This window comes from Cyanistes caeruleus, chromosome 3 (genome assembly GCF_971803275.1).
Source record: "Cyanistes caeruleus chromosome 3, bCyaCae1.hap1.1, whole genome shotgun sequence".
In the NCBI taxonomy this organism is placed as follows: domain Eukaryota; kingdom Metazoa; phylum Chordata; class Aves; order Passeriformes; family Paridae; genus Cyanistes; species Cyanistes caeruleus.
In genome coordinates, this window is record NC_141703.1 from 110,538,999 (window position 1) to 110,555,807 (window position 16,809).

The 16,809-nt window shown below is 38.6% G+C and overlaps 1 protein-coding gene across 8 annotated transcripts in view; it reads right to left on the minus strand.

The window, feature by feature from the left end:
- Positions 1 to 16,809, minus strand: part of EPHA6 (EPH receptor A6) — a 371,203-nt gene that overhangs the window by 7,444 nt on the left and 346,950 nt on the right. For all 8 annotated transcript variants that reach the window (XM_086884184.1, XM_086884183.1, XM_086884182.1 and 5 more), the window contains one exon: positions 3,942 to 4,091. In XM_086884184.1, coding sequence (XP_086740310.1) covers positions 3,942 to 4,091 — 150 coding nt within the window. The remainder of the gene's footprint in view (positions 1 to 3,941; positions 4,092 to 16,809) is intronic.

Here is a 16,809-nt window from a genome sequence, read left to right on the forward strand (position 1 = left end):
CTCTTTACAGCAAATCAATGTTTTACAGCACCAGCTCTGGCTTCAATATGTTCAATCTTTCTATCCTGGAATACATCCCTGTTCTCTATTTGAATTCTGAATTAATGCTGGCTCTGCTCAGCAATGCCTAATGCTTATGCTGCAAGCATTATGTAAATAAAATAAGAGTAATGAAGCTGTGTTAGGACCTGAGCTCCCCTTGATGGCATGGCAGGAAATGGAACAAGGCTTCTGTAGCTGCACACAGCTGCTTGTTCTATAAACACAGGTGACCTGGTCCTGTAATGTACCTGCTGCTGTTACAGGTACAGGAGAAAATGCCACTATCACATTGCCAAGGAAATATTTCCCTCAGAACCTTGCCTCCCAGTGACAGAAATGCCCCTGTGGACTCAGGACGGGAAAAACTCAACCACGTGCATGGAATTTTATTCACATTTGTTTCTACATTTATTATTAATGTATCTCAAGCAGTTTGTCAGAAGTGGGTTCAGTAGACACTCATGACAGAGGGGCAGAGCTTAGTTGGTGCTGACCACTGATGAGGCCATCCTCAGCAGCCCAGAAATGCAGATACCGAAATTTTTACATTTAACTGTGCACGTTGCAAACATGGAATTTATGAAATGTATGAAATGTATTTTGTTTTTAAGGCAACAGGAATGCTGCTTGGCTTTTCAGAGACATACAGCATTTGCTCAACACAACAATAGAGGGCTGATGAGGTTTTGCTGAATGAATTTATTCAGGAAAAGCCTAAAAGCAACCATAATTTTCCAGATGTATTTTCTCTGCCACACTTTATTTTAACATACCTCTGAAAATGAAGTCACAGTGCATTTTGTTTCCTCTCTTGTTCAAAAGGAACATTTCAGTATGAAGAGAAATGCCAGCTGGTACTGGGATAATTATAATTTCTCATTAATACCAGCACATTTTAAAAATAAACTGGAAATATTGCCTCATTAGTATCCCTTGTGAGGCAAGTATTATTTTTAGAGTCTAAGAAGCAAGAGTAAAGATCTGATAAGTGTCTAATACTGCAATGGGAATCAAGTCTCAAAGGAAGAATTAGAGCATTTTAGTTCCTTATTTATTTATGTATTTATTTTAGCTCTTGCTCTGCCACATGCATAGCACCCATCTCTCTCTGTTCAGAGAAATCAGATATCCATGTACCTAAAAGGGAAGAAGTATTAAGTTTTTCTTAGTAATATAAAATTCTATATTATAAAACATGTAAAGTTTGCATGTAAACTCCTCTCAAATGCCTTTTCCTCTTGTCAGTTTAAGGCTGACAAAGCACCACATCAGTCATGAAATCTGCATCTACAGGAAGGATACAGCAACACCTTGTTTGATATTAGACATTGCTGTGAAGTTTGAATACTAACAGAGTTAAATATTGGTTATGATTGTCTGTATTTTAAGGACATCTACACAAAATTTATACATGTTCGATTTCAAAATAATTGGCAGTTGGCAAAAATGCCATCTGAAAATGAAGCTGTAATCTTCCTGATAGTTTCATTATTAACAGTAACAGAGATTCTTGCTTTCAAAAGTTAACTGACAGCTTTTTTAATGAGACTGAGACAGAAGAGAATCCAGAGGGACATTGTCCCTGTGTCCTCCTGACATCTGAAAAATCTACCAGGAGGGAGAGGCAGCTGCTCCTGCCTCATGGTACAGAGCCAATCCCAGGCACCTGCCAAGTGTTTTGATATCTGTGAGTTGAAAGAACTATATTAGGATAAGTAGGGTTTTTTTCAATATTACAAAAAACTTTCAGGAGTGTAAGGAGTTTTATTCTGTTTGCTACAGTAGTTTCTCTGCATACCAATTAAACCCCATTAAATTTGCTTTTCATTATTTTTTTCCTTCTTTTTGAATACTGCAGCTCTGCAACAAGCATTAATTTATATGGTGGCCTCTAACAGGTGTCCCAGTAGACTTCACTCACAGCTGTTCTACAAACCAAATGCATGGAATATAAATCTTCCTTCCCTCACATGAGCATTAGCAAGCCAGACTCTTAGCACAATCTGTTCATCAGTACACTAGTTTCCTTGGAAAGTTCAATATCTTGGCTAATGTTTATTAATTAAGCAATAAGACACGACAGACTGTGCAGCAGCCCTAATTAATGGACACCTCTGGTGCCTGCCACACATCTAAGAAGTGCATTAATCAGCACCAACACAGTTTGGAAATGGCTTACCACAATAATAAAATGGTTATTTACTTAAACAAGAGCATTTCTCAAACTTAGCAACATTTTTAAGCCTCTGCATTATGCCATGTATGGTATTAATTTTATGAGAAGCATTTTTCAACTCAGTTTCCTTAAGTTCAGCTTCCAAATCCTTGCTGGGGAATATAAATAGAGGATGCTGGATTTGCAGAGGTGTTGAGTCATTCTGGATACCTGTGAGCAGCTGTTGGTCTCTGAACACCAGACTGGGTTCATTTAGGTGGCAGGTACCAGATTAAAACTTCTCCCATCAGCTGCCTTCATCACTTATTTAGCCACGGTCTAAAAAAGCATGTCTATTTCCCATAGTTGTATAATTAGAAAAGCAATTGGTAAGATGGAATGGGAAAAAAACCCCAAACCCACAAACCAGACTTGGCTCTGCAGAGAGTTTATACTTGGAAAAGTTTTGGTGACCTACCAAAACCCACCCAATTCAACAAGTATGTAAATTGCTGTCTAGAGAAGAGTTTTATTACGATCCAAACTAAGTAAATGTTTTAATGGTAATATTAGCAGGAATTTTGATGTAGCAGAACCTCTGTCTATACCCTATATAGACATATTATATAGTATATATACTATGTCTATGCAAGACCTTATTACATCTTGTTTGCAACCTGTGTCTTTTATTAATCTGTTTAGTGTACATCACTCTCTCTTGCTTTCCCTTCCATCTGTACAGTACCACTGGCTTTTGAAAATCCTATTATTTCTGAAAAATAAGCTCATGTGAATTCAGGACAATTTACTGTAGTAAAAGAACTGTCCCAATATCCTGTAAAATAGGATTTACATTATGTCTAATAACTGGAAATTTCCCAATGACACTTGAAGTCACTAAACATGCGTAAGAAGATCACAGGTGCTCACAGCTCACATGCTGCCACTGAAATCCTGTGGGTAGGAGAAAAGGAGTCCTTTGTGCTGGGAACTGCTGAACTGCAGGAAAAGCCCCCAGCAGTTGGCATCATTAGGGCCTGCAGCATCATTTTGTATTAACAGACACTTTTATTTTGGATGTAGGTGTAACTGAATATTGCTATCTACATGCTGTAGTTGATTATTTAATATATTCTAAATGGAGAGGTTTGTGGCAGTCATTTTTAGTTTCTAAAGGGTTTGGTTGTTATTTTCCTTTTCTTCCTGAAACAGTGAAATTATTTTTTTAAATTAAAATCTCTCAGATCCTTATCCCCAAATGACCGATCAGCCTTAACAAGCAACCAGACTTGAAGAGCTGAATAACTTAGCAACAGTGTGATAAAAGCCATCTGGGAAAGTCTTGTCAATTCTTCAGAACCAATGCAGGAATATTCTAGGCACATACATGACAGAGGTTAAGGTGGCTTGGCTGATATTCCACATTTTGACATAGAGCTTGATGGCTGGTATGGAGATTGAGTGTACCAGTTTGAGCTGTCACAGGGATCCATCAAACAAGAGAATTTGTGAAAATTTAAATTGTGGTAGAGATAAAAACCCCTACCATTTCCCCTTTTCCTTCTTTTTCTAGAACAAGCTTTCAATTCTAGTAGAAGAAAATTGGTTTTTGTTTTTGTTTTTTTTTTTTTAAATTGATGTTCCAGCCTAGAAAGGGAATGAGACAGCAAAGCAGGGCAGGAAGTGGCATTAACTTTTAAAGCACGTTTGAAAAAGTTGCGGATTAATCCTGGGCAGTACTCACATCCTGGTTGGACATCTCCCAGTAGGGCCTCTCTCCGTAGGACATCACCTCCCACATGACAATTCCGTAGCTCCACGCATCGCTGGCTGAGGAGAACTTGCGGTAAGCGATGGCTTCGGGAGCAGTCCACCTGATGGGGATCTTCCCACCCTGGAAACAGGTTGAACACTTGTCAAGATGATTAGGGTACAGAATAACACGTGTTTTAAAAGAAAAGGAAAAAAAAAACCCAAAAAACAAAACAGCCTGGGTTCTGAGATTCTACATTCTGACTTCCATCAATTTGCCTTTTCAATTTGCTGCAAGTGGGAAGGAAGAAATATGCCTTTTTTATTTGATTTCATATGTAGTCTAATTCACCAATACCTGCACTCTGTGAAAACAAGCCAGTTCAAAGAGCAGAAAACATTTGAGATGATTAATGTTTATTCAGTCATATAAATAATCAGAACATGCATTTTTATTGAAAACATCCCAAACCTTAAATTTCTAGTTCATTGACATTTAAGCTTTTTCCCCAAATGAAATAGAAACATCTATTGCAAAATGGAACACTAAAAGCTCTTAATAAAATTGTATAATCAGGAAAGAAACTATAAGTATTCTATGCATTTTCAAAGCATTGCATTTGATGATATCTTTTAATTTTTGCTGTACCCTTTAAATATCCAAGTAGAAAACAAATCAAGTGTGCTTCTAAATAGGCATTTCCTTAGGATATTAGACAGTGTCATTCTGCAGCCTACAACCTAAAATCCAAGCTTTGCCACCAAAAAAAAGTAAGAAATCAATCAACAAACCTAACTTACTGTTTACAAGACCACAGGGTGCAGAATTTTTCTCTGACATTACTACTTAACACCACTAGAATCCCTTCTATTCTCTCAAAAATAGCTTCTATATGAAAACTTACTTTTCCATCTCAGGGAAAAAAAAAAAAAAAAAAGGTATTTCCTCTCTAGGTACACTGCTCATTTCAGAAGTTTTTGGGTTTTTTTTCTTTTCGAGAGTGTACATTTATTATCATTCTCACTGATGAGAATGATCATCATTTCTTTGGAGAGAGAAAAGCAGTATAGTGAAGGTACCACTAGATGGTAGAAGGAGGCAGTCAGTAGAGCTGAGCTCACTCAGCAGTAGCTGCTTTCAACAAGCAGTAATAGATTCTGCTCAGTGTTATAATTGTATTTCTGACTGAAACAAAAGAGGAAATGAACTAGAACATCCATTTGGCAATGAAGAGAGGCCACAGTTAAAAACAAGTATGTAAATCTCCGTTAATTTGCTTTGAATGCATAAAATATTGTCTGAGAGTTGTTGAGGCCTGACTTTGGCTGGTTGAGAAGCTGTTCTACCAATAAATTGTTCAAAATCCAGGCTATGTGTCTGTGGGGCTGTGCCACCCAGCCAAGTTCTCCTTGCTGATGGAAAATACATGGTTAACATTTGTGTTATATGACAGTGGCCCAGATGTCCTCTGGACATTTTTACATTTTTTGCAGCTGCATTTTCAAAGCCTTTCCTTCCTCACATGTGGTAAATCACTTAGTGATTTAAGTACTAATAAGGTATTTTTTGTAATTTTGCCCAAGTACCTCCACTATCTGTCCTTTATTTATCCATTATCCTGGTGGTCAAATCACTCATCTGGCACATCAGAGATGCAAAAGATTTTGTGTCTCACCTGCTGCCACCTGCCCTCACCAGCACTGCAGTGTGTGATGCTCTTGGTCCCCTCCCAGTCCAGCTATTCCACTTAAGAAGCAATTGGAAATGCTTTTTGGGTATGGGAATGAAGAAACAGGGGGACAAAAGAGTTGTAACAGGGTATATTCCTCAAAAAGGTGAGGCTGATTTCTGTTCTCCAAGAAATGTTTATTTATACCTTCTAAAGAAATTGGGTAAAGAGCACTTGGTGTTTGATCTCACAGTCTGGTTTCAGTGGTCTCTTCATGGAATATGCAAGGCCTGGCTTCCTGAGGTGCTGGAAAAATCAGCTATTCAATGCCACAAATGTGCACTTTACACTGGAATGTCCAACTAAAAGCATTTCTGAGAAACAGAAATTTTAGCATCTAACTGTAGAGGATATTTCAGAAGTATCTCTTCACACCACAGAGTTATGGGTCTTGTCCTTTCTACAGGATCAGGTTTGGTTCTCTATTTCTAAACATTTAATCACCAAACTTGGGTAATTCCATCGTCAGTTAGATTCCTGTTTTGGAGAGTTTTATGAATAATTTGTTATTTTTTTAATTTTAAGGAAATACTTATGTAAATAATTAAATATCTACTTGAAAGTAAAACAAATCTATACATGTGAATCAAAGGCATTTGGTATTTGTAGTTTTTCCTTTTAATGCATATATTAACATAGTATGGATAACAGAACAGGAAAACTATCTTTACACTGCATGCTTTTCTTAAATCTGATTTTGTATTCTTAAATTATACTCTAAAGACTACACATCTTGAGCAGCATTTGCAGCTAGATTTGTGACTCCTGGTTAAATAAAAATGAGTTTTAAAGGATCTGATCAGACTCTATATCTACTTTCATGACACAGCTTCACTGACTGATCCCTTTTGGACTGAAACAGTAGCGGCTCATTGAGTGTGAAAATGAGACTGAAGAGCAGAATCTTAACAAAATTCAAGGCAGTTCACGTTCAAGGGCATAAGATGTGTTCAGAGTTGTAATGTAAAATAAAACACTTTTATGCTGCCTTTAAAACTTCTAAAATTTTTACAATGGATTCATCTCATGTATGAAGTTGTTACATTCATGAAAATGTGAATTTCAATTCTTAATTATGGTTGAAGAATATATTTTTATACAAAAAAGATGTTTTATTTATTTGAAAACCATTCAAAAGGTGGAGATTGCAATTTGAGTACCTTAAGGAACATGTATGAATGAACAGTAGTAATAGCTGCTCATGCATAATAAAAGAACACATAAGGTTTAGAGTGGCTGAAAATGTATTTCCCGATTCTGATTAGAGTAATAAACAGTGTTACTCATATTGGATATGCCTTTTTATATTTTAATCTAACTGAGGAAATAATAAATGTAATACTTACTGCTTACACAACGCTTCACCTTCAAATTAAGATAATTTATAAATCATCTACATTTTGCTGCTATAGCAATGAGATCTCTCAGAGCTGCCTGCATTAGAAAGCCCTTTTTGCTTTTAGGTTATTCTCTTTTTTTTGGGGGGGGGGGAAGAGGGGGGAGGTTGGGGAGGAGGGGCAGAATGGGTGTTGGAAAACAAATTGTTTTTCTGCTTCATCTCATACATTAATAATGATATCAGTGATAACCTAATTTTATTTTCACACAGTGAAATAACACTAACTCCACTGTTCAAATAATTAGAATTCAGCCTCTTTTTCCTGTATGCTGCCAGCTGAACAGTGCCTATCTCCTGATTTTTTTTGTGATTGTAATTTAATAAGCAATTTTACCACACAGCATAAGAGTCCCCTTGGAATTACAGTATTAGGTTCACATTGCTTAGCTTGTAGAACTGTTCAGAGATGAGCCCTTGAAATGAAATTTACCCCCTCAGCCACACCTACACACACGCTGGCTTTCCCTGCAGGACTGGCAACAGCACGGTTTGCCACACATTTAAAGGCAGGACGGGAACTCAGTGGTGCAGAACACCTCATTCTTTACCTCAGGCCATGCATGAAAGACAGTCAGTCTTCACAAAGTGCCATCTCTGAGCTCACACCACCAAAAGTGCTTATGATGTCTTGTGTGGTCACAGCTGTGGTTTTCCAGTTTTTTTCCACAGTTTTTCTCTAGTTTGATTTTCTCCTATTCTACATGTCGGACATCTCTTTAAAACCAGGAGGCATTAACATTTCCTTTAATTAAAAATCTAACCAGATCTCCAAACTCCAGCAGAACAATGTAGCTGGCAGCTACAGCCCATTATTTTACCACAAAAAAAAAAGTCAGGATGCGTCAGAAAGCTCAAAATGTGTGATGTGAAGAAAGAAAGGAGGAAACCTTTTAGATGCCCAGAACTTGTGGCATGCTCTGGTAGCTGATTGAAGTGAGGAGAGGAAGCACTGAGAGCCTGAGGGACAAAACTGAAGGCAAGGTGTGTGTGAGCTCCTACTGCCTGTGCACAGACAGCAGCAAACCCCGCAGTGCATCAGGCTCAGTGTGCCCCAGGGGTGTGAAAAATGCCTGTTTCTGTGGAAAAGCCCATTCTGTATTTTCCTGGAATGACAGACACTTCAGAAAGACTGTCACAGCGCTGGCTGCAGTTCTCCTAAATGCCGAGGTGCAAACCCATCAGATCCAGACGCACAGGTATCTAGAACTGTCTAATTCTGGGAGAAAAGTGCTGAACTGTGTGCACCATTAGTCTGATCTGGCACAGGCATTGCTGTGCATCTGTCAGATACTGCTCCTGCATGTGCTGTGTCACTGAATTGTGCAATCACTTTCCAAAACACAGCCAGAGTACCTGTTTTACCTGTTTTTTCCTTTACCCCACTGACAGAAATGGGAAAAAAAGGACTTCAGAGTGAAGGCACAAGACACAAGTAATGAAAGAGATTAGTATTAAATATTGGACATAATTCATCATTCTATACAAAAACCTCCTGCCACTTTACTAGAGTGATGCTTTTATTTGATGCTCAAATTTTTCATCTGCAATGCCACAAATAGTCAGAATTTAACATCCTCAAATCATAATTTAGAACTATTCAGTACTATCAACAGTCTTCTGTTGTGCCTGTTGAAAAGTTTCTATTGAAGTATGAGAGAGACTACATGGAAAGATAACAAAACTGCTCTGCAAAAGCATTTCAGAATTTGTGCTCATTATGCCCAATTCCAGTTAGTTCTACCACTCTCATTTCCCTCAGAATTGAAATGAATAAACCCTCCTGATTTTCAAAAAGACTGAATTTGCTTTTAATCTCTGGGAAAATATTAATTTACTTTCAAATGTCCTGATTAACAATGCTGAAGTTAAATATGTGGGACTTGATTTTCCCCCTTAAGTTAGCTATTCAAATTTTCAGAACAAGTTATTTATGGCTTTGAGAATATGTTAATTTTAGTGGTTGTTAACCCCTACAATACACATCTATTTGTGTCTTCCAAAAGAGGAAAAGCTCTTGATGGATGGAAGGAATCAGAACTGAAGATATTTGCGGAATTAAAGGAGACAAGATAGAATGCCTGTTCACAGATCATCAGAAACACTTCACATTAACCAGTAGAGGTGTATCAGGGTGCTTCTCCCAAACACTCCACACCATCCTGTCATTTTGTCTTCCAAAAAGCCATGAGATAGATGAATTGAGTAGTGCTGCACATGCAAACCTCCAGCAAGGCAGATATGTCCTACCCTGTCACCTTTGAGCTCAAAAATCAAATAATTAAAATATTAAATGACTTTGCTAAAATTTAAAGAATTATGAAATCAGAAACACTCTCTAATAGGGTGGAGATTCTTATTAGGAGCGGCAGCAGCATTCATTTCCTTTGAGACAAAGCCCTTCAGCAGCCCCTTGCCTGCTCTGAAGCACTGATCCTGCCTTGGCCTGAGAGATAATAAGAAGGCTGACCCTCAAAATCCACGTAAGTGAAATGGCAGTAATTATTTTTGACCATTTGCATCTATCCTGCCTTTGTATTTTCTTGACAGGGCAATTTAAGAAACTTTATACAGTTACAGAGAACTCCCAAGTACAAGTGGTTGATACCACTCCTCTTGTTTGTGTAACTAAATGGGTTATACAATTCGTTAGACAGGATGCCTTTATCTACAAGGTGCTCACTGAAAACAGATTGGGGTTTTTTTGCCAGAAATACTAGTTTTAAAATATTTGTTTAGTTTTTAAATGAATTAAACCAGGCAGGTTAGTGAGGACTGGTGGTGTCCTCAGAGCCCTGGTGAGAACCAGTCAAGTGTACAAAGACAGATTTCATAACATAATACACAAGTATTTTGTAAAACCTCTTTGAGACTGGTCTTTTGAAAGGTAATGATGAGACTGGAGGGGCCAAGGAGTCTCATACTGTTTTAGCAAGTGGGACTTCACATTTCTTTAGGATTAAGAATGAATTTTATGGTATTGTGTGCTTGGCCCTCGATCACAGAGAAACCCTTTCCTCTTCTGAAATTAAATATCGGGAGCATGCATCTCTACCAAATCCAGCTTAGAAACTATAGCACTATTTGACAGTAATGATAGGAAAAAATGTCATTTTTCTTTGAAACTAATATTTCTGGCAAAGATCTATCTCTTTTCAAGAGCATCAATTTCAAGCTATCTGCCAGCTGTGTCAGCACAGCTCCCATTACAGCCGTAACCAATTTCTTGAGAGTTACTCCTCCAGAGTCCTTCAATCTGCACATCCAGCCCATCCACTTTGCTTACACAAGGAGTCCTACCAAAGTCAATGGATAAGGTGAAAAGGATTTTTTTTTTTGTTCTGAGATGCTTATTTGAAGGATACCTTACGTTGCACAACTCTGCAACAAAGGAATTTGCTACGTGGTCCATTCTTCCAGCAGAACTGAGTTACCAAACACAAATATTTCTCTAAACTCAAGTAATTTAAGTTGAACACAAAAAAGAACTTACCAAGCACTATCTTTTCTTAAAAGCATCAAGGAAGGCTCATCTCTGAGATTATGCCCCTGCCTTGGCCAGGGCTTCATGAAGTATTTATTATTGGATCAAAAATAAACTGTTCCCATGCACTGCTTGAACACTGGATGTTATTATCCATCATTAACAATTTCACAGCTAGTGATTTCCACACTCGTATCTAGCTGACATGCACAGCAAACACCTCCCAAGTTTCAGGAATCAAGTAGCCTCTCTCTGCACTGCCATAATGCCCAGATAATTCATTCCTTTTCCCTGCCCCTGAACCCTGCCATAATTCCATCTCCACCACACAATTTGAAGTGGCCAATAAAAAACTCAGAAGCATCCGGGAACTTGGAAAGCAAGAACAAACTGAAATGGATCTAAATGTAAAATTAACACTATATAGGCTATAGTATTGTCTCCAGTAAACATTTTCACATTCTATTCTTTGGGATGCTGTTCTAGAGACAGTGTAGGAACCTAGATACTGAATTAACAGACAGCTTGCTCTGGGGTACATGGGATTTTATTTACCTAGGGCTTCTTCAAAATTTTTTCCAGAAAAAAGCTGGAAACACCACAAAAATTGCTTTTCTTCTGAGAGTTGCAATGCCACACATGGATGATGATCAGAATTATTATGAAGCTGAGAAACTCACTAAGTATCATTGCTTTAGCTTTCATCCCAGCTGCATCAAGAAGTGCAGAGGAGAATTAATATCTTAGTAACTGATGGATACATTTTCTGTTCACATTTTTGTGAGGTCACTTCTCATTTTATCCTGAAAGAGCTTGCTGGTTATTTAAATTTCAGTCAATTTGTGGATAAGTAGCTGGTCAAAAGACAGGAAACAGTCAGAAAGAAAAGGTCAGTTTTTAGAGTGGCATCCCCCAGAGATCAATGCTCATGTCCTGCTGGCAGTGTATGTAGAATCTATAGTACAGGCTGAACTGGGAACATATAAAATTGCACAATCAATAGGTGTTCACGGTAGTAAAGATGATGAGGATTTACGACTAAAATTTTCCAAAGACCCTTATGATACTGAATTGCAAAATGATAAAACATCACAAAATTCAGTGTTATAGTGATGCACACAGAATAAAATGATCCTAACTTTACATAATGAATAACACAACTGTACTAAGCTGTCACAAGACTTATCTTGCAGTTACAGCACAGAGTTGGCTCTATAACGGTATCAACTCCCTGCTCAAAAGCAGAGTAAAGGGAAAAATGGAATGAAATTGTAAAAATAATCAGGAAAAGGAGAAAGCACAGCCCTGCTGAAATCTAGGATATTCCTGCATATTGCTTGATCAAAGTTTTGATCCCTCATTCCAAAAGGACACATTGAAACTAACAGACAGAATAGGTGGTCAAAGGTACAGAATAAAAGAAAGTAAAAATGGTCTAAAAACCCTGAATATAATGGATCAGATAATAGATGGAGAGAATAGATCCAAGGTACTTCAAATGTAAGTGGTAAGTAGCAGATTAAAAAAAAAACATGAACAAAAACAATTTTTTTTTTTTTTAAGACACATTGCTACAGAATGTCACAGACTCTAAAAATTCAAACTTTTCAAAAGTAGCTAAGTAAACCTACAGGAGAAATATTTGTGAAGGGTATTACACACAAAAACATGCCTTTGACTGCTGAAAGCTCAATAACCTGAACATAACATGTGCACAGCATGTGCACTTTCTTATTACAGGGAATCTGGAATTCCTCCTTGGAATCTCCTGCTTGTTTGCCTTTTGGATTCATGCTTTGGAGCTCACAAGCATTGCAGCTGTCTCAGTTATGCCATTACCCTCTTCCCATCATCTTGGTTTGTTTGCAGATGAATTATCAACACGTGGTTAACAGTCACTGGGAAAAAGTCAATGATGTCCATGTCAACAGCATTTTGGGGGAAAAGAAATTTTAAAAAAATAAGAAGGTAATTTTAAAGGAAGTCATCTGAAGTGAGGTGTTCTTTGATGTGAAAGAGTGTGAAGCACCACAAGTCATTTTTTATTGTTGATTCTATGACTACATCCCTATGTCTCTACCATGTTTATGGATATCTTTTGTGAGCAAAGCTTTTGACAGAAGGAAATAAACAATTCTACTCTTAGTAAGTTTTAGCGAAGGAGAAAGGCACTGAGTACAAAGGAGAAGAATCTGTAAAAGTATTGCCCTGAGAGAGTGGAGGTCTTATGTTTGCTCCATAGAGACACAATGCTATCTCATAAAGATTTTAGTATCACATCTTTCATCGGCAATAAATAATTCCTCTTAGGAGAAAAAAAAAGGAATAAAAGTATTCCCAGACTGCTGGGAATCATGCAAGTTTCATGTCTAACTCATGACTGCCATGCACCTGCCATGCAGCCCATGCTGCATAAAGATATGGTTTATATATTGAAAGGGAGAGGGGAGAACAGCTGCTGATGAAGGTGAAGCAGCTGAGGCCAGGGCCATGGATCAAGAAGCGTGACAGGGAGCAGGGATGTGTCAAACACTGAGCACTGTCCTGCCTTCCCATCTGGGGACAGAGGGACAGAGAAAGAAAGGCTTGCCAAGGGCAGGGTGGGCAGTGAGGCTCAGCAGAGGAGAGGATGGTAACAGCCATTTCTCCCACAAGAGGCCAAAATGCCCCCAGTGCCACCCTGCTGGTTTTCCAAAGAAAAGAAGTGCACGAGCCACAGCTGCACCCCAGCACGTCTGTCTGCCAGACAAGCCCAGGCTGGGGGCTCAGAACCACTGGGAATCTAAAAGGCATGGATGGTGGGAAGGCAGGATGGGAAAGACATCCAAGGTTAGATCCAATCACCTCAACATGGTCTCTAGTGTCCCTTCTGGCACTGTCACCTGCTCACTAGCTGTCACTTTAGGAAATGCAGGTCTCCCACTGTCTCGTGTCTGCCAGTTCTCTGCAGAGACCTCAGGGACCACTGGGCCTGATATCTGGGCCTCTACAGATATGCAGCTGCTCCCTTGCCTATTTCCCATGTGTTTAATGAAAACCAGTACCAAGCAAAGCAGAGAGATGCCAGGATTTCTGCTGATGGAAGAGCTCAAGATGCTGCTGTACTTCTGGGCCAGGCAGCAGCTCAGTGGCCCATCAGGCTGCACAACTTCAGGCACAACACAAGTTATCCAGCTGGCAAATATTGGGGCTATTGGGAAGACTGATGTAGGGATGTGGAAGGCTTATGAGTAATCTGATACTGCATGAGGCCACAAGAGCATGAGAGGGATCTAAACTTTACCAGGGAAGGAGAAGAGCACAGCAAGAAGCTGCAGGTGTTGTGAAGGTGCCTGGGAAGATTCTCTAAAGACCAGAAACTGTGCTATAGAAGTTGCAGAAGGCAGCCTGAGCACCAGGATAACCAGGCAAGAAAATGAAGCTGATGTCTGGATGGAGCATCAGGACTCAGGGCTTCATTAAAATAAATAAATGAAATAATTTTTTCCTTCTCCTCTGGCCCTGGAAGGTATCCCACAGATTCCCAGATTTTTCTGAGTAGCAAGGGACACACAAGGATCATGGAGTCCGACTGAAGGGGCAATACAGTGTTGTCAGACTTTAACTGCACAAACACAGATGAAGTGTACCACCAAAAAAAAGCCAAAGTGAACATACAAGAGTAGTTTTCAGTCCAAGCAAAGCTGCTTCACAACAAACTTCTCTGATGTTTCTATTTGGTGTAGTGACACAGTGGCAGCATCCATAGATCACTGCAGTGTGGCAGTATGCAAATTGTTGAATAATAGGATAACCATCTGTTGGATGATGAATAGTCTGGCACAGGAATGTGGTCAGGCCTTCCTGCACATACCCACATCACCCAGATCTCTGCCAGCTGCCTGAGTAAAGGGCACTGAACATCAAGCTGGTTTCTATGTCACACTCATCTGCAACTCAGCAGAGCAAAGCCCTGACTGATGAGTCTGATGGCAGCTCCAGTCACACCAGTTTCATGAACTGGTCTTTATACTGGTGTAATGTTGGCTTAGAGACACTGCAGATCTGCTTCTGGCCTTTACAACAGTGACATTCCTTAGTACTGCAATCCCCAGACTTTTGTACTTTCTCCTATATCTTGTCCTTAATTTAGGCACTGTGTGAATTGTGGCACTGGAATACCTTTGAATTGAATACAAGTTGAATTTACACCTTGTAATCCCCAGATGGCATAGCACTGAGTTCTTCTGATGGTGCATCATACTAAATCATCATCTGACTGATGATAATATAATGGGAATAACATATTAACATAATTTATCATTCTGTACCTTGCTCAGGGGATATTTTACTTTATCATATAATTATATACTTTATCATATAATTTTACTGTATCATATAATATATTAGTTGTCACTTCCATGACATATTACAGTAAGACATCATCAGAAGGAAACATTTTGATGAAGTAGTACTTGGATATCAAGGCCAGGTTGGATGTGGGCTTGGAACAACCAGGGATAGTGTAAGGTGTCCCTGCCCATGGCAGGGGAGATTGAAACTACAAGATATTTAAGGTCCCTTCCAACCCAAACCATTTTGTGATTCTGTCACTTATTCTCTGACATCAAACTTACCACTGGTGCTAGATCAGCTGTGGTTCATCTTATAATGACACCTGCTAAGCAGCTGGAGCTCTTGCATTACTTTCATCAGTTCACCACAAAACTTCATCAAAGGAGCTGAAAATGGACCTTTTAGAGAGTCCCTACCAAAAAATTCAGTATGTTTATTTCACTTAAAAAAAACCCAAAAAACTTAGCACAAAATCTTGGAAAACAAGGAGGGTTTTAAAAAAATTATAATTTTTAATTTAGAAATGTTAATTTAGCAGAGGTAGGCTGTCAAATGATAAAGCTTCTTAAACCCCAAATTTGCTGACAGACAGCCATTTTAATAATTTTTAGCATTGAGGCACAGGTGCATGTCATGCTTACATGGAAACTTGCATAATATATGGATGCAACTTCTGCAGGAAGTGTCTTTTTGTGCTAAAACATCACGTGTACTGACAGTTTCCTCTTTTTTAATCATCAAAATTACATTTTGATTTTACATTACTGAAAAAAGAACATATGCATATATGAATATACAGATAGGAAATGGATTTCCAAATCTCTGGTGGACAAAGAAAGAAATGCAATGCAACAGGCAGCTCTAGCACAGCTGTGCCTACAGCATCTGAAGTCAAACTTATTCAGGTAATAAATAGCATTGGAGAAGGCAGAATAAATCAAAAACATTCAGCAGAACTTAATAACATTTTAGGAAAATGCATTTTTCTACTCAGTTTCTGGATAGTTACCAACTCCTGTTCTGCTCCCTCTTATTTCTGGATTATGACCTTGTATACTTTAGGAAATTAAAGGCAAACTGTTTTGACATCAACAAAGTTATGGAATACTAATGCATGGTCCTGATTTCTTGTTGTGAAGGTCTTTTGTGTAAAGTGCTAAAGTTCAAGCTTATCTTCAAAATCCGTATCATTTGAAAAGAAACCAGCCCTGAGGGCTAATCAAGACAATACTTATTTTCACACTGACAGCAAAGTAAGGGTGTACTTTATAACAAATGTGTTCCTCAGTTGCTTGTTTTTGGTGTAGACTGGAAATTCCTGGAGAAGCCTGGTCATTCTCAGGAATTCCCAACAACCAGTGAAAATCCAGTGAAAGATCTGAAGGAAGAACTTGAATCTTTCAGAGGATGGGGATCATACTTTCACCCAGTAAAACAGCTGTATCAGGATCTTCAGGTAAACTCAGTGTCCAGTGATTTAACACCACCAAAAACAACACTGAAAAGAAGCCACCATCCCTTATCAGCAGCTTCCAGAACAGTACTTGATTTATTCCAGGTACCAGAGAGCTGACTAATTACAGCCTTAAGAATGTGCTCTGGGAAATTGATACAGATCAGTCCTCTAGCCTTAAACTTTCACACCTTCTGGAAAACTCTCTGAGACTCTCCCCATGACTACAGGATCAATATCTGTGGGGGATGCATTATTCTAACCTATGAAATGTAGATTATGCTGCACTTTTGGCATAACTCAGCCTAATTAAAAAAAACAAAAAACAAAACAAAACCAGAAAAACAAAGTAATGCCCTCTTGTGTCCCCAATCACAAAAGAGTTAATGGAAGCAATGGACAAATTTTTTTCATGTGTATTGCTTTTTGCAATATACACAGTGTTTCCATGGACTAATGCCA